The sequence below is a fragment of the Acanthaster planci genome, linkage group LG11 (assembly GCF_054643075.1).
Source record: "Acanthaster planci isolate LZ-2023a linkage group LG11, COTS_SCS, whole genome shotgun sequence".
NCBI classification, from domain to species: domain Eukaryota; kingdom Metazoa; phylum Echinodermata; class Asteroidea; order Valvatida; family Acanthasteridae; genus Acanthaster; species Acanthaster planci.
Window position 1 is genome coordinate 15467006 of NC_141787.1, and position 14660 is coordinate 15481665.

General features: G+C 41.7%; 2 protein-coding genes across 13 annotated transcripts in view; one reads left to right on the top strand and one right to left on the bottom strand.

Annotated features, from left to right (window-relative positions):
* LOC110976357 (uncharacterized) overlaps nucleotides 1–14660 on the bottom strand; it is a 159621-nt gene that overhangs the window by 103635 nt on the left and 41326 nt on the right. For 5 of the 8 annotated variants that reach the window (XM_087143125.1, XM_087143123.1, XM_087143121.1 and 2 more), the window contains exons 2-3: nucleotides 10246–10348; nucleotides 9682–9748 (exon numbers count right to left, since the gene is read on the bottom strand). The exons of 1 other annotated variant lie outside the window; for it this stretch is intronic. The gene's annotated coding sequence lies outside the window, so the exon portion shown is untranslated. The remainder of the gene's footprint in view (nucleotides 1–9681; nucleotides 9749–10245; nucleotides 10349–14660) is intronic. 2 more of the 8 variants (XM_087143127.1, XM_087143126.1) reach the window with 1 other exon arrangement.
* The window catches only part of LOC110976301 (short transient receptor potential channel 4-like), a 106543-nt gene that overhangs the window by 51661 nt on the left and 40222 nt on the right, over nucleotides 1–14660 (top strand). Inside the window, exon 1 of one of the 5 annotated variants that reach the window (XM_022229444.2) lies at nucleotides 8760–9063. The exons of the other annotated variants lie outside the window; for them this stretch is intronic. Within the exon in view, the coding sequence (XP_022085136.2) occupies nucleotides 8929–9063 (135 nt within the window). The 5' untranslated portion in view covers nucleotides 8760–8928. Of the gene's footprint in view, nucleotides 1–8759; nucleotides 9064–14660 lie in introns of those variants that run through there. 5 annotated transcript variants of the gene reach the window in all.

Here is a 14660-nt window from a genome sequence, read left to right on the forward strand (position 1 = left end):
GTTTCTGCTGTATCGAGGACCAAGTTGAATAATTCGGCAATTTGAATCTATAGTTCTCAAGTTGAGAAGGTTTTCATATGGGCATCAGTATTCAAGAACTGTGCTACTTGAAAGTGTATAGCAATATCGCGAGTTTATCAAAACAAGGCGAGCTGGTCAACCGCCCTCTATTGGCCTTTGAGGTGGTTGTGTGTGCGCATGCGTTGGCCCACTCTCTTTACATGGCAAAATGCTTACATGGTTGGATGGAAAGCTGTAGTGTGCGTGGTATAGTGTAACCCTCGTCGGTCATGCGTTAGCTATCGACACACATCTACTTTATTAACTGTCTGATCGAAGGGGAAGAATTTAACACAGATATTATGAGGCTGGATTATGTACTGTAGGTAGGGAAGCAGACGTCTGAGAAGTGAAAACAGATGAGTTCATCCCTTAGTGGAGTCAAACAGGAAAATTATCAATCATTATCGCGCCAAATAGCAAAAAATGACAGATTTTCTAACGCTTTGTGTTATATTATTGGCAAAAATTGGATTTATGGTTAATTGCCTTGTGGCTACACAACCTTTGAGAGAAAATTGAAAATTCTGATAATCGTAATTCAAAAAGTGGTGTAAAAATCTCTCGCATCGTTGGTGGTCATTACGATTGCCTTTGATTTTATAATATTGTTTTCAGTGAAATCTTCGAATTCTTATTGATTAATGTCAAACAGAACCTTCCATTTTGCTAGTTTCACGAGCCTTAATTTTGTGGCTTAGCCTTTTCGTTTTTAAGATTAGATGGTAAAGGTGTATTCCTATTTCCTCAGTTTGTTTTGAGAATGTTTCAAGAGTCCTTCCAGTTGGATTTATTTATCAAAATTAGACAACACCTGCCCTCTTCAAGCAGAAAAACTGATGAGAAACGGAGCAACTAAGACACGGGCAGTGCAATATGCCAGCGGCTTGAGCGTGTTTGGGCTAAAGCTGTAAATGCTTCAGTTTCTACAGAGGATTTTAATTTGATAAAACGTAATTTTATCCTTCAACACAGAAAAAACAACTGGTGTTATCAGAGTACGATTCCAACACTTTTCACCGGTGGTACAATTTTTAGTGTTATTTCAAAAGCACTGGTGTTACTTTTAACACCCTCCATTGCACTGTAACACTTGTACATGTATAAAGTAACACCAGCAGTCTTAAAGTAGCACATTTTGATATGCAACACCAAGTGACACCAAGAAGCGTTTTTTTTACACCAGAGTGTTAGCAGTTAACTCTCAGAGTTGTGAGCACTTGTATGGAGAAATCTCACCACTTTATATGGATTGCTCTCTTGTTGCCTACTTTCTTCCTATACTGGCCGTCAAGATTTGCAGAAATATCTCCTTCGATTGGTCAGATTTACCTCAACATGGACATATGGCCAGCCACAATTAGACAGTGACGAAGAGAGAGCAGATCGTATTGGCGATTACACTACCTGATGTTAACGCGCCCGTCCAACCACCCCTGGGAGTCAGACTACGTATTAAGACAAAAATGTTCTCCGATTTCTGATGATGCCTGTAAGCGCCCTCTATAGGCGTACATAGAGTGACTTTAATTGCCACAAGTGCAGAGTCGATCGCAGTCGTCTCAGCGTTGAGGATATGAGTTTTATTGCAAGCAATCTACGACCGGAAGGACGAATCGACGCGGCGGGATTTCATCTCACTAATTTTAGTTCAAGTTCACGTGTGACGTGCATAGTCTATTAAGCGGCGTCTGCATCATCTCTTTTGCTGTGAGCTGAGCAAACGTAACGTTCTTCATTCACAAGATACCACTCACTAATAAACTATCGTTTTGAAACCAATCTTTTCTGCGCGATGCTAAGTAAAGTACACGCTCCTATCCCCAAACTAAAAGCAGACTGCAAAATCTAAGAGACAAGGTTAAGAGCACAGTATTTCATACTCAGGTAGCTGCTACTGAGTAGCATGATAAAGAATCCATATTTTTCTCCTTTTGGGGAGGGGGTCTGCAGCGCGTCTTTCTCTTTCTTCTAGCATGGTGAAATAAAATTAATCAAACCAAAGACTCCTCCTCGTACTTGGGGGCATGTTTATCACATTTTGTACGTGTGTCATAACATTAACATGACATCCGGACAAGTCTTTCGTAGGCCTACACAAATATGCGTCTTTGGATATGAAAATATGCACCAATGTACGTACCTTACAAGTCCGTCGTATCTCGATTTGTGAAAAAATCACTACGAGTCGCAGGTCATTAAAAAAACAGTTATGACGACAAAAGCCACGATGAAGGCAGAGGTCAAACTGTTCGGTAAAACGCACGTAGGCATATACCGGCTTAAGAAGAATAAATGGAATGCCTAGGATTCGGCGCGGAATCTATTACCCTCGCCTAAAACTGCTCTATTAATAAGAGTCAATTCTTTCAATCGTCGAAAAAGATCAAGATAAGATTTAGGGATGTCAGTTGCTCTTGCTTGGCCGATCAATCACAGTTCCGGTAGGCATTTCTTTGCCCGGGCGAGGGCTGTACTCTTATCAGCGTGAAGCCCACTACAGTGGCGGAGACTATGTAATTTCTGCAAAATTGTGGATGGAAGAAAGGTCAACACCGAACCATAAACCGATTTGCCCGAAATTAAAACCGAGGGGGACAAATAAACGGCGGGAGAGTGCAGTGACATGACGAGCGGGTTTCATTTTGGCGGACCCCGTCCAACAGTGCCCAGCCAAATTATGACCCCAGTGTACAAATAAACCTGCCGGAGAATGTTCCTGCGCCTAAAACATCACTTGCACAGCAGTAAACAACCGCCACATCTAGGGCTTTTTTGATAGAGAGTGTCGTTGACGTTCACACTTCTGCTCTTTCTCAACCACTAACACGCAGACTACGTTGAGGGCGGAGACGTATCTATATACGGAAGTGGAACAGTCCCTCATTTTTGCTCCCGAAGAGTGATTTTTTTTGGGGGGAGGGGGTAACACTTCAAGCAAGAAGCAAAATCTTGAGGGGATTGATAGCCCTTGCAATTAATCTCAGCTCGTGTTATGGAGCACTTCCAAAACTAATACGACCAAAACGGCAAGCATCTAATTAAGAACCCTGGCACTGGCCTCTTATAACCATTTGTTCTTACCAGAGAAACTGTCCTTTTAATCCTGTCCATACAGGTGAGAGAACCCTAAACTCTTTTGCTCGCCGCCTTCACAAGTTGAATGCGGCGTAGCATGGCGGTCAGCGCTTCAATGAACACAAAAATCTCTCCCGGCACCTGCAATAAATGGCAGGCTTGCGTGGAAGATCCCATGAAATCCTCGTCTCATCCACAGGGATAAGCACTAAAAACTCTTGTTTATTCCACAAGATACTGATCGCACGGAGCACTACGTAACGCGTGTACGCGATGTTAACATAACCTCCATCGGACACCTTGTAAACAACAGAATGCCGGCAGATATTAATTTGACTCATTTTTATGGTTACGCTTTCGACCTCAGCAGAATTGCAATTAATCTAAAAAGTGTTTGTATTTTTACGCGTAACATAAAGCAAAGCACTGAGTTTTGCAAAACAAGGCCACAACATAAACTGTAGGGAAGCCATATTTTTCTTTCTCGAATAAATTGCGGAAAGATATTGTATTTTAAGTACGGGTGTATGACAAAGCACGCACAGTGCGAGCACATATGCGTTTTTCCTACACACAATTAGAAGTCATTATTGCGGGGCCATCCTGTTCGCACGCAAGTGGTACGCATGCGTTACATTCCTCCCTAACCAATAGGGTGCCGCGACTTGCCAAAGTGCGCGCGCCCAAGATAATGACGCATGCGCGCATGCGGCAGGGCCATAGTAACGGTGCTTCCTGGGGTTGGTCTTATAGGCGCCATATGCCCCCTCGGGTGTACAAAACCTATGGACCCCGTCACATGTACAGGCAACAATTGTTTTGTTATACCACGGTAAATGTATTTTACGAATGCAAGTGAACGAAGTGAAATACATTTTATTGCGTCATGATACATTTGATTTCAATGACATTTGTCTTCACCAACAAAGAATTTAACGTTAGTTTAACAAATTCAACTAAAATGAATAATTGGTAGGAAGTATCATATTTTGTACTGACATTTTGGAAGAAATTATCCGGAAAGCTATCTATTTCTGTATGGGTAACGTCTATAACTGCAGGGTCTCCCCTGTCATGCCTATGGCGATGCAGAATTAGAAAACGCCGTATTCGCACACTCCAAGAATGTCACTGTCCGTAATTTGCTATGGGCCGATGTTGTCCTGCGCAAACATCAGATTTCCGATCTCATTTTGGCAAGAGAGGAAAACCTCTTTGTGAAAACCAACCTACTGTCATCATGCCGGCATTATTACGGTGATAATACAACAACACTGGCCCAATCAAAGACACAAACAAATGTGTATAAACCAAAAAATAGCGTAATACCAGAAACAGTGCTTCACTGTCCCCGACAGCACACCACTCGTACATGAACTGACGTAGTACCAGCGGGCCTGTACAATGTATCCAACGAGCATGAACAGAGCATGAATAATGCATAAACACAGTATGCAAATATGTTGCTGGTTTCAGGGACTTTTAATTACAATGTCCTTGTTTGGCGGATCATAATTATTTTTCATAAAAATAATCCTCTGCGGTGAATGCTTATCAAACCAAGGAAAGTACAGTGACCTCTTTGATCAAATGTTTTGAAATCTGCACATATTAAATTACTGGCTGTTTTCAGGAATTATTCACATTTCATTGCAGGGATAAATATGCGCTTAGCCAGTCTGCTTGTTTTTGAATGGATCAGGAGAATGGACATTGATAATGCCCGAGCTGAAGGCGGGGGACATCGCCAACACTCACTCTCCAGAGAGGTCTTAAACGTTCGTTTAAGACCAAGCAAAGCACATATTTATTCCCAATCCTTAAACAACACTTTGGAGTCACAAAAACGAAACAAGTTTTAAAAAACATAAATTCCCCAGGAATTTTTTCAACAATTTTACTTCTTTTTTCCTAAGCACCTATCTAGCCATGTCACGGTATGTTCTCGCGAGAGGTCGTAAACAGTGTTCTTATGGAGATTGGTGGGTACGGCGTGAGGTGACATTCTGCCAAACACTGGCTTGTACAAATCAACCCCCAAAATAGGCAAATGGTCCCAAATTCATTGGCAATAAGCAGCAATTGTTCGCTAAAATCACTTAGTCAAATTTGTTAATGCAACGAAACCCAGGTAAAACTTTTTTACCTCGAATATTAGCAAATAATTAAATTGTTCAAGTATATCATGGTCTTGAGCAATTGTTAAACAACACTTGCAAAATTGTTTTAAGGATAGAAGTAATTAGGCCTAAGTGTGCTAATATTACAAGAAACAAGGCCAGCGGTGGAGCATAATGTTCTTTCGTCAAATAGAATTCTGATGATTCGGACAATTCTAAAAATCTGAAAAAAAAATCATGGACCCACTTGAATCACACTCATCGAAGAATTCTCGAGTCGCTATGTGTGAAGAGTAATATCTACTCATTTTATGTCAAGTGATCAGGTTCAACACCAGAGCCAGCTAAGAAATAAAGGACACACAATTTCTGTACTGGGTCTGAAGGTGAGTTATCTTTGTCTCCAAGGTTTGGGTTATTCCTCTTTGTACCAGACAAGGTACAGCGGATTTCTGCTTTTATTAATGTCTTCCCTAAAATGGCATACAATGAGAGGATAAATTTTGCACACGTTAAGTGTGGAACGACGTGGAAATGGTGTCATTTTTATACCGTGGGGTTGACCTCGATTGTTCCTCTGAATAATTCAATCGAGTGCGTGGTCTTAACAGCTATCCTTCGGCGTGAAGGTCATACGCCCATGGGCGGAGCGCGGGTAAAGGTCGTTTTGTGCACTTTTGTCCCTCCTCTGCCGGCCGGCAGGCTGGTCTAGAGCAAATTACGGAGCGTTCAAAGCCCCCCCCCGGAACATCTCCGCACTCACCGCACTATCAACGCGAGGTTTCTCGGCACAATCTGCGGTCATCCCTTGCGCGTCTTATTCGCAGGCAGAATTCAATATGGAAGGATGAACCGGCCCACATTCAGAATTGTTCGACCTCGCCATGTGAGTTACATTTGTAATGTATTCCGTGAAAAATGCATTCGGCATTGTACAATATAATGAATAGTGCAGAGCATTTCCATTTCACAGGGGAAAACAGACACTTGGCCTCAAATTATTTTGCGACTACCATTTCAAGTCGCCCCGAACCTACATGTTTAAAACAAATACCCAGAATTCGTTGAAGACGGAATTGCCTTCCTTTCTCTTTTTTCGTCTAAATAAAATCCTTGCCTAATGGGGTGATTCTTCTTATAACAATTACACGTACTGTGCTGCATAACATGGAACGAACTGCAATATGGCGATACACTACAACTCAGTCGTCAGACACCATTTGGTTAGCTTAAAATCTAATAATAATCGCATACAAAGTCATATCTGAGCTGTAAATACCGGCGCACTCTGTGTACTGTGACTATTGTCTCCCTGTTGACGTTCCTTAACATTCCCATCAATTAGACAGCACGAGAAGCAATTAGGAACATATGGTTACTTCATAATTAGACAGACTCTACTTAAATGGCCTTGCATCAAAATCTATTTGTAGCATCATCTGTGAAGGTCACCATGATTCGCGGGACGTTTCATTTCGTGTTTACTGCAAACATGAAATAACATCTTATCTGTATCGTCATTGAGCAAATTACCAGACCAAACCAATTGTATGTACACAACAGTTTCTTACAGGTTGACGGTTGACTTCTATGCACACCCAACTGTCTGTTTTGGTTTTGTTTTGTTTTTCATTTTAGATTGAAGTTTGTTGCTAATTGGCTTCTCACAGTAACCCTAGTTTCTTCTTTTGTCCCTTTCCTTCTTTTGCTGTGATATAGCTTTTATGAATAACTTCCCAATGTCAAGTACAGAAACAGTCCTTGGAAGAAACTGTCTTGAGTAACCGATTTTGAAAAATGTTTGTTCTTTTCCTGCTGCTCCTGTAGCAGCAATCCTGTAGTCACTGCTGTCAATGGTGCAGTAAACAGGACCGAATTCTACCAGTTTATGAAATATTATTTTTTTTGTTCTACTTTGCAAAGCAACGGCCCAATCCGGAATCCCATGTAAAAAGGCCAATATGCTATGTTCAATACTTGACTTATCACACATGACTAATTACATGTGCACGACTTGTCTACCAGCATTTGTTCTGTCTGCAGTATTCAGCCCAAAAAAAAAACCGACTCGACCCAAACCGGGTGGTAAATTATTTCGGGCCAAGCTTTTTATTTTCTCCTCATATATGGGTACATCAAGTAGTCCTTTGACAAATGATGTTTTGTTGCTGTAATGTCAGACCTGACTCAATTTATTTACATATTTAATCATGACAATGACGTTTTTTGTTTAATACCGGTATCTCTGCCACGCGTGGGTAATCATTAGGTTCATCAATGGGAATCGATCGAAAATAATCAATATGAATGAACGTGTTCAGGTGACTTGCTCCGTGTTAATCATGTAGATGAATTAAATATTGATATCCGAGTCTCGTAAAAGCGCCAATAGGCCATGATTATGTGTATTGTGCGAGGGTGTGCCACTACCAATTTGGTCAGTGATGGAAATGTGCCACCGCAAACATGGAACTTTGCCACTTGTTCACTTGTTTTCAGGTCTTTTGATGTCAACAGGGAAAACCTCCTGTTATTGCTCGACATTGCCTAGGAGTGTGGTATCCATGAGTGCCTATACATGCTATCAACGATGTAAATTGCTGTGGAGTCTGCTGTTTTTCATATTGGCGTCCGCATAGGCGATTTCCTGCCGCCATCGAGCCCAAGGTAGTGATCGGCGCGATGAGGTGCCCTTGACGGTGTAAAGCATTTTGTGTAGAGTACCCATGGTCTGTCTGGCCTAGGGGAGGATTTCTTGCCTTTGTCAACCAAAACCAAGATTGTTGTCATACGTTTCTGTCCGAAGCAGTGATGGGAATATCTTGAGCTGCGGCTATCCTAACAATTAAATCTTCTGTACTAATATTCGGTCGAGGGAAAACGCACAAGACTGGCTTCAAGTGTGGAAAGTGATCTTTAAAACGAAGGAATAAAAAGAGCTGGAGAAATACCAATACATTATCCTTCATTCAGAGGTTGGCTTATTGACAGAAAGTGGTTTGCAAATTGCCTGTTCAAGCTGTTGTGAAGTTTCCACGTGTGGCGTCGGGGTTCGAGAACAGGTCAGGTGACCAGGTTGTCTGGATGAAGGATTTTAAAATCAATCTGTGATGCAACTAAAAACCAGAGAAATATGAAATTCCAATAACTTCGAAAAGACGGCGAGCCGGGTCACTTCAAACCCCCCCCTACTGTCACAGTTGGCCTCGGCCTTGGCTACATATACATGCGCTTTCCCGGCACGCATTTCGTCCATTTAATTCCGCTAATTTAATTTACAATGCCAGAGCCTCCCTGCAGAAACTGATCAAAAAATAATTATCCAAAAATCGCCACAGATATGAGAAGTAGCGCGGACATATATATAGTTGGCCACCAGAGCCGGTCGCCTCACCAGTTGCGTGGACATCCTTATTTTCTCATGTTGGAGGCCTAAAACAAGCTGATATGACAACAGCAGGTATTTGTCGGTGGCATCGTGATTTTTCCTGCTGCAGGTGAAACAGAAAGAGTATACTTTCAATGGTGAACAGCTCTGGCTTATGAAGAAACATGAATGTATTATCCATCTTAATCTAGCCGTGACAAGGCCAATTAGAAATCTGCTGGTATAGTGCAATAAGGAATAGTTTTGGGGCCTCCGCCGCAGACCACACGTAGGCTGCCAGGCATGGCAAATCATTCCAACAGAAACCATTGCCGGATGGATTTTGTGAACACGCCGACGACAAAATGCAGCAGGAAGGACAAACACAGAAAGGAGAAATCCGTGTTCTTTATAGAGCCACAGGACAGGGAGACCAGGGTGAGTTAAAATCAGTGTTTTATATGTGAGAAATAACACATTGGTTCTTAGTTTGCTGGCTGTTTACGGGAATTATCATGCGTTGTTTGAGGGGGCGTAAGGAGGCATCTGTCCGTGCATTATGACGTTTCTGTATCATCCTCCCTTCTCTACAATTCAGTGCCTAATACATAAAGTGGGCTTTTCGTAATCAGCTGGAGTTTACCAATCGTATACCAACACATTGCCTGTAATGGATTTATGTCCAAATGCCTGGTTGCTTTTTTGCGTGCTGGTATTCACAGTTACCCTATGGGGAAATCGCCGGCTCGGTGGTCTTGCGCTTACAACGCAGCAGAACTGGCCGATTCCCATAAAGCACAGCAAGACGGCGGGCGGGTGTATGTAATTGCATTACAAGTCATTTACATGCTGGCAAGTTCCTTGTTAGGGTCTATCGGCTCGCCTTTGTGCGGTCCCCTCGGTTGGCACGGAAGGGGTGAATCTTCAGTCACGCGCTTCAATCGTGCCGGGGTGACCTATCGCACCTACGGCGGGTTACGCTTCGCGTGTGCAGCCCACGGCTGTCCCGTACCTTCACCAAGTTTTGTCCTTACAAGCCACACGTCGTAAACTCACCTCTGCACCCCGTTCTTCCTTCATCGCCTGTCAGAAAAAAAGCCATCTCCGCAAATTTCACACCTCTCTATCGAGAAAAAAAAATCATATAAAAAAGCTGGAGCTATCAAATTGCTTTGTGCTTTACATCGCATACGACGATGACGACGCTGCGCAAAAGATGAAGAAGCTTTCTCAAGGATGAGTGATCTTTGAAACGCCGATGTCGGCTGCTTTTCATAGACGAAGACACTCCGGGGAAGTAGAAGCAGAACAACTATCGGCGGCTCGTCAGGACTTTTGTAAATCACATATTACCGAGTGACTCGGTTGCTGGATCTACATTGCTGAGAGCGGAGGGGGAAACAGCAGGGCGTACGTACATCAGCCATACTACGTCAACAACTTATCATTCACCGAAAACATTTGGACTTATCTAGTCGGAACCCGTTGCGCCGAGATCAGACTCCCCCGCTGGGAGTTGGGGTTAGGAGACGAAGCATGATACGGGAACAGGCATAATCGGGAACAGGGTGGCATGGGAAAGCCATAACCGTAATCATGGATCAAGAAAAACCAGCTTACCTGAGAACAATCCCGAACAAACGAAGTCATGCAGGGCACAACGCTCGAAGGATGTCCGTAAGTAGTGCTCGAAATGATGCTTTAATAGGAAAAATGTTGTCGCCTGATATCCAAAATGAAATAAGAACGGATTACTTACTCACACAAAGCTTGTAACAGGCAACAGAGCTTTGGCAGTAAGAAAAAAAGGCAAAATTACTGATGTGATCAGCGATATGAATAGTCTTAATCTCATTGGCCAATGTATATTTTGCCACCAAAATGACTAGCAATCCAGCATTTATGATATGACGTTTCACTTTGGCACAAGGATTATTTCATGGAAAGATTGCAGTCTCTCCAATAAACTCCGATAAAATCTGCAGTTAACTAAGTCCGACGTTTTCACTAATGTACGTGTTAGCTATAAAAACTGTCAATTTGAGAAAGCTTTCTTTGCATTTATACTGGCATGTGTTATCGCCTGTGCAACCCCTACACAAATGAAAGAAGAGATTAATAGCTCAGGGCCTCATTTTAAAGGATTTCAGAATGGTTCAGAATATCCCGAGGCAAAAATAAACCAAAAGCAAATAATTATCGAAGTCCCTAAATTCTGAGAGTTTGTTTTTGAAGACAGTGTCGACTGAAACGAAAAAAAAGGAAAACATCAAGAGCAATTAAGACTAATTAGTTTCTGTTAAGCGTTTAATTGCCAAGTTGTCAGGTGAATTGAATCAACAGAAGCCCAGAAAGTTCATTTCGTCGTTAGGGGCTCGAAGTGTAATTCAGTTATCTTTTTACAAGCACTTTGGACTTGCTGGTAAGGAGCCGGTGTTGTAAAGTTGGGAATAATTAACAAAGAGGTGAGTGAAGGCCGGCAGAAATAATTGTATTTACCACAAACGTTCGCCGGTTGATCGTCGAGTATTTTATGGTTTGCTTGTAAATGATAAGGATACCGGATATTGCGCCAACCTGTGTCTTGATGGGGAAACTCTCCCTTAAAAGCGTGACAATTGGGAAATTCCATCGTGAAGTTTGATTTCAGATATCTATAAGGTTTCTTGATGTAAACGAATTATTTTATCTCTAACTGAACATTGGTTTTTTTCTTTCCGTTTTTCTATTATTCTAATGAGAAGGCCAATTTCATACAGCTGTTTCTCAGGAAATGTATTTCGCTTAATGATTTTTTCTGTTCGGAAAGTAGGACATTCGATCTGATTTGGTACATTTTATCAGGCTTTTTATCAAAGTTTTTTTCGGAATCGCTGAGCAGCATACCGGCAATACGCGACAAATCGACATGACTGTGGCCTATGACGTCATCAACGCCGACCTACATGGACCGTGATCCGTGTCATAGAGACCTTTACGTTCCTCCATTTCGTTAAGTATACGTCGGTAATATTACGATTTTTGTTTTTTAAAAGTCGATCAGACCTCTCCGGATCAGACTAATAATAGAAGTTTCCTTAGGCCACACACGCTATCTCCCGAACCAATCTTTACTGCGACGAAGCCTCTATTCATCCGTTTGACTAATAATGAATCAAGTGGACCGTCTCTGCTTGGTAATTTTTTTTCCATGAATCGAGCAGCCTCACGATTTTTTTATTTTTTTTTATAAATAAGGAGAAAATGCCCCGATGACCAGTGCTGGAAATTAGACAAACAGGTATGCCTTCCGAGAATTTCAGACAGCAAACATCAGACCATAATTATAAGGTAGTTATTGAATTTGTTAATTGTAGTTTTCTTAAAGAAGTGGTATCCTCAGCTAGGACCAGTAAATTTGCTGAGTTGGTTCAGTGCTAACTACTCTATAAACATTATCGATTGCTTTGTTCCGCCGGGTTTTTTCAACTTAAACTTCCTGAAACTCAGTTACAGGACGACCAAGTCGCCAGTTGTGACATCTTTTCACGCACTGGTGCGACACTTCGAAGGAATTCAATTCATTCAACAGACGGTATTGTTCTGAATTTTCATTTCGCGAGGAAACTCCAATATTATGCGAGACACTACATCACTTTTCTTGGCACAGGTGCGGAAAAAGTTCTTCACAAATGGAAAATTCCTCAGAGCTCTGAGGGTTATAGTGATAATTCCAGGGCACATCAGCCGAAGTACTGGTTTGTGCTTTAAATATATCGCTGGAAAATCGTGAGAGCTTCGCTTGCACCTATTGTTCATGTAGGTCCGTCTACTTCTGCAGAGTAATTAAATTTACCACCGTGAAAAATTGCCGCCGTGTGATGTCAATATTGATAAAATAAATCAATGATTATGCAACGCTGTGTTCATTTGGCACTGTGATACTTTTGTTGCAGTGCACGAGATGGAACCTGTAGAATACTGTTGAGCCTCAGTTTTTGTGGCTTGTCATGGAATGAGCGCTTGATTTTAATCAGTTGTAGGGTGATAGAAGTACTCTTTGTGATGGTATAATTATAAACACTGTGGGTAACTTAATTATGCATGTAACTTATCGTTATTTGCATAATTCATTGCTTAGCCGTCATCTAAGGGCAAAATTTTCGACCATAAATTGTTAAGCAAATTAATGCGTCTGATTATCATAATTTTCAGCCGTTAAATGCACGTGCGACCCTTTTTCAGTAGAAGAGTTTATCTTTGTCCTTACACCTGAGTAACCATCGTGGCCCGTTGCAGGTGGTGGCCGACCGGCTGCCCACGCTAATTTGGCGAGTACCAGTCAAAACTCTTGATAACTCAGAAAACACACACAAGTGTGTAAACGTCTTCAATCGTGGACTCCCTATTGTTCCTCTTTTGTCCATACTTGAACTTTTTCGGAAGACCTCCCATATGTTTTGTACACATTTTCCAACCGTGGACCCTATTGTCCCCAATTGTTATGGGTCCACGATTTGAATATACATACACTGTCGAACTAATACTTCTGTCTTAAAATAGGCTTTATTTAGATTCTTTTTTGAATCGTGTTGCACGTACATTCCATAACCAGGCGTGAAAACGATGACACATATCAAATACAAATCAACCAATTAAAACATCTTTGTACCACAATGAAGCGAACACTGGGCTTTTTTTTACTGATTTCCTTTCAGCTCTTAGCAGTTCTAAACGCTTAAGTTTAATGCACTTAGCTAAATCGTGTGACATCGCTGAAAGCGTGGCCAGAAAACCTCCCTAAAGTGCATTTATATTTCGGATGGCCGCCACGCAAAGTGAACACACAACAGTTGCCCACCAAAAGCTAAGTCCTAAATAAGAAGGAACAAATCGTCTTCGAGAGAGAAAAATGCATACATTAGACGGAGCATCAGCGGCGAGCGGCGCAAAATGTCAACGCCGTATTTGATGAGCGGCTGTTTTTTTGTTAGTGTGTAATACACGACGTGGTTTTAGCATGCAGCACTTTGGGCCGTGAAGAGAGACACCAAAGTGATTGATCTAATAACGCATGGTCATTCAGTTTTCTTAGAACCACTTTTTCCTCTTCGTCTCTCTCTTGGGAGTGCTAACCCTGTCAGACGTGAATAAATTTTCGCGGTTTTTTTTTTTGGAAGATTAATTGTCAGGGACACTGGCGCTATTGTTGGTGTGTATGTATAGAAGGATCCAGACACAAATCAGTTAAAATTTGAAATGGGTTTGGAATTGTCTTGTACAGAGAGTTACAGTCTTAGAAAAAGGTTCGATTATGGAAAGGAATATTTGGCGATTGGCGTTGAGTGCCTGGAAACATGTTACATTTCAAATATATATAGTTAAAATAATGTGTATTAATGCCCAATTCCGTCCAAAGTATATTAACGTTCATTTTTATTTTTTAAAAAGGAAAAGATTAAATAAGCGTTCATACACTGCATATTGAGGATCTGGTTAGTATTTAAAAAAAACAGAAACACAGCCACGTGTTGGTCTACATGGGAATTCATGACCATCGGAATTTTAGTTCATCGCCGTGCATGTGTGAGTGAACTTTCCCCCGTATTTTTTAAAAAGGGCAACGAATGTGAGTCAAAACAACCCCAAAGGGCCCGATTTAGACAAAGTGTTTACTTTAGTGATCACTCTGCCCATTCATTTCCCCACTTTTCAAGACAAAAGTTGTATGTGTTATCTCTCATTGTAAACAAAGATCCGACGGGTAATTATGCCCAAATATAACCCTGCCAGAAAAGTGGATGATTTGCCCGAGTATCGCCAAAGTGTGTCTATGCTGAGCAGGCCATAGCTATCGTCTTAAATTCACTTATAGTTCTCGTTGATTCTCGCGTGGGAATTATGTTTTTTTGCGTTTGGGAGAAGCCAGCCCCACCGCCTTCAGCCATTATTTCGTTCTGCGGGCTTTCGTTTCAAATTTAATCACCATCTGTTTGAGGGCGGTGCTTTAATTCCACACGAGGGTGACTTCCAACTCGAGATTTAATCTGAAACTT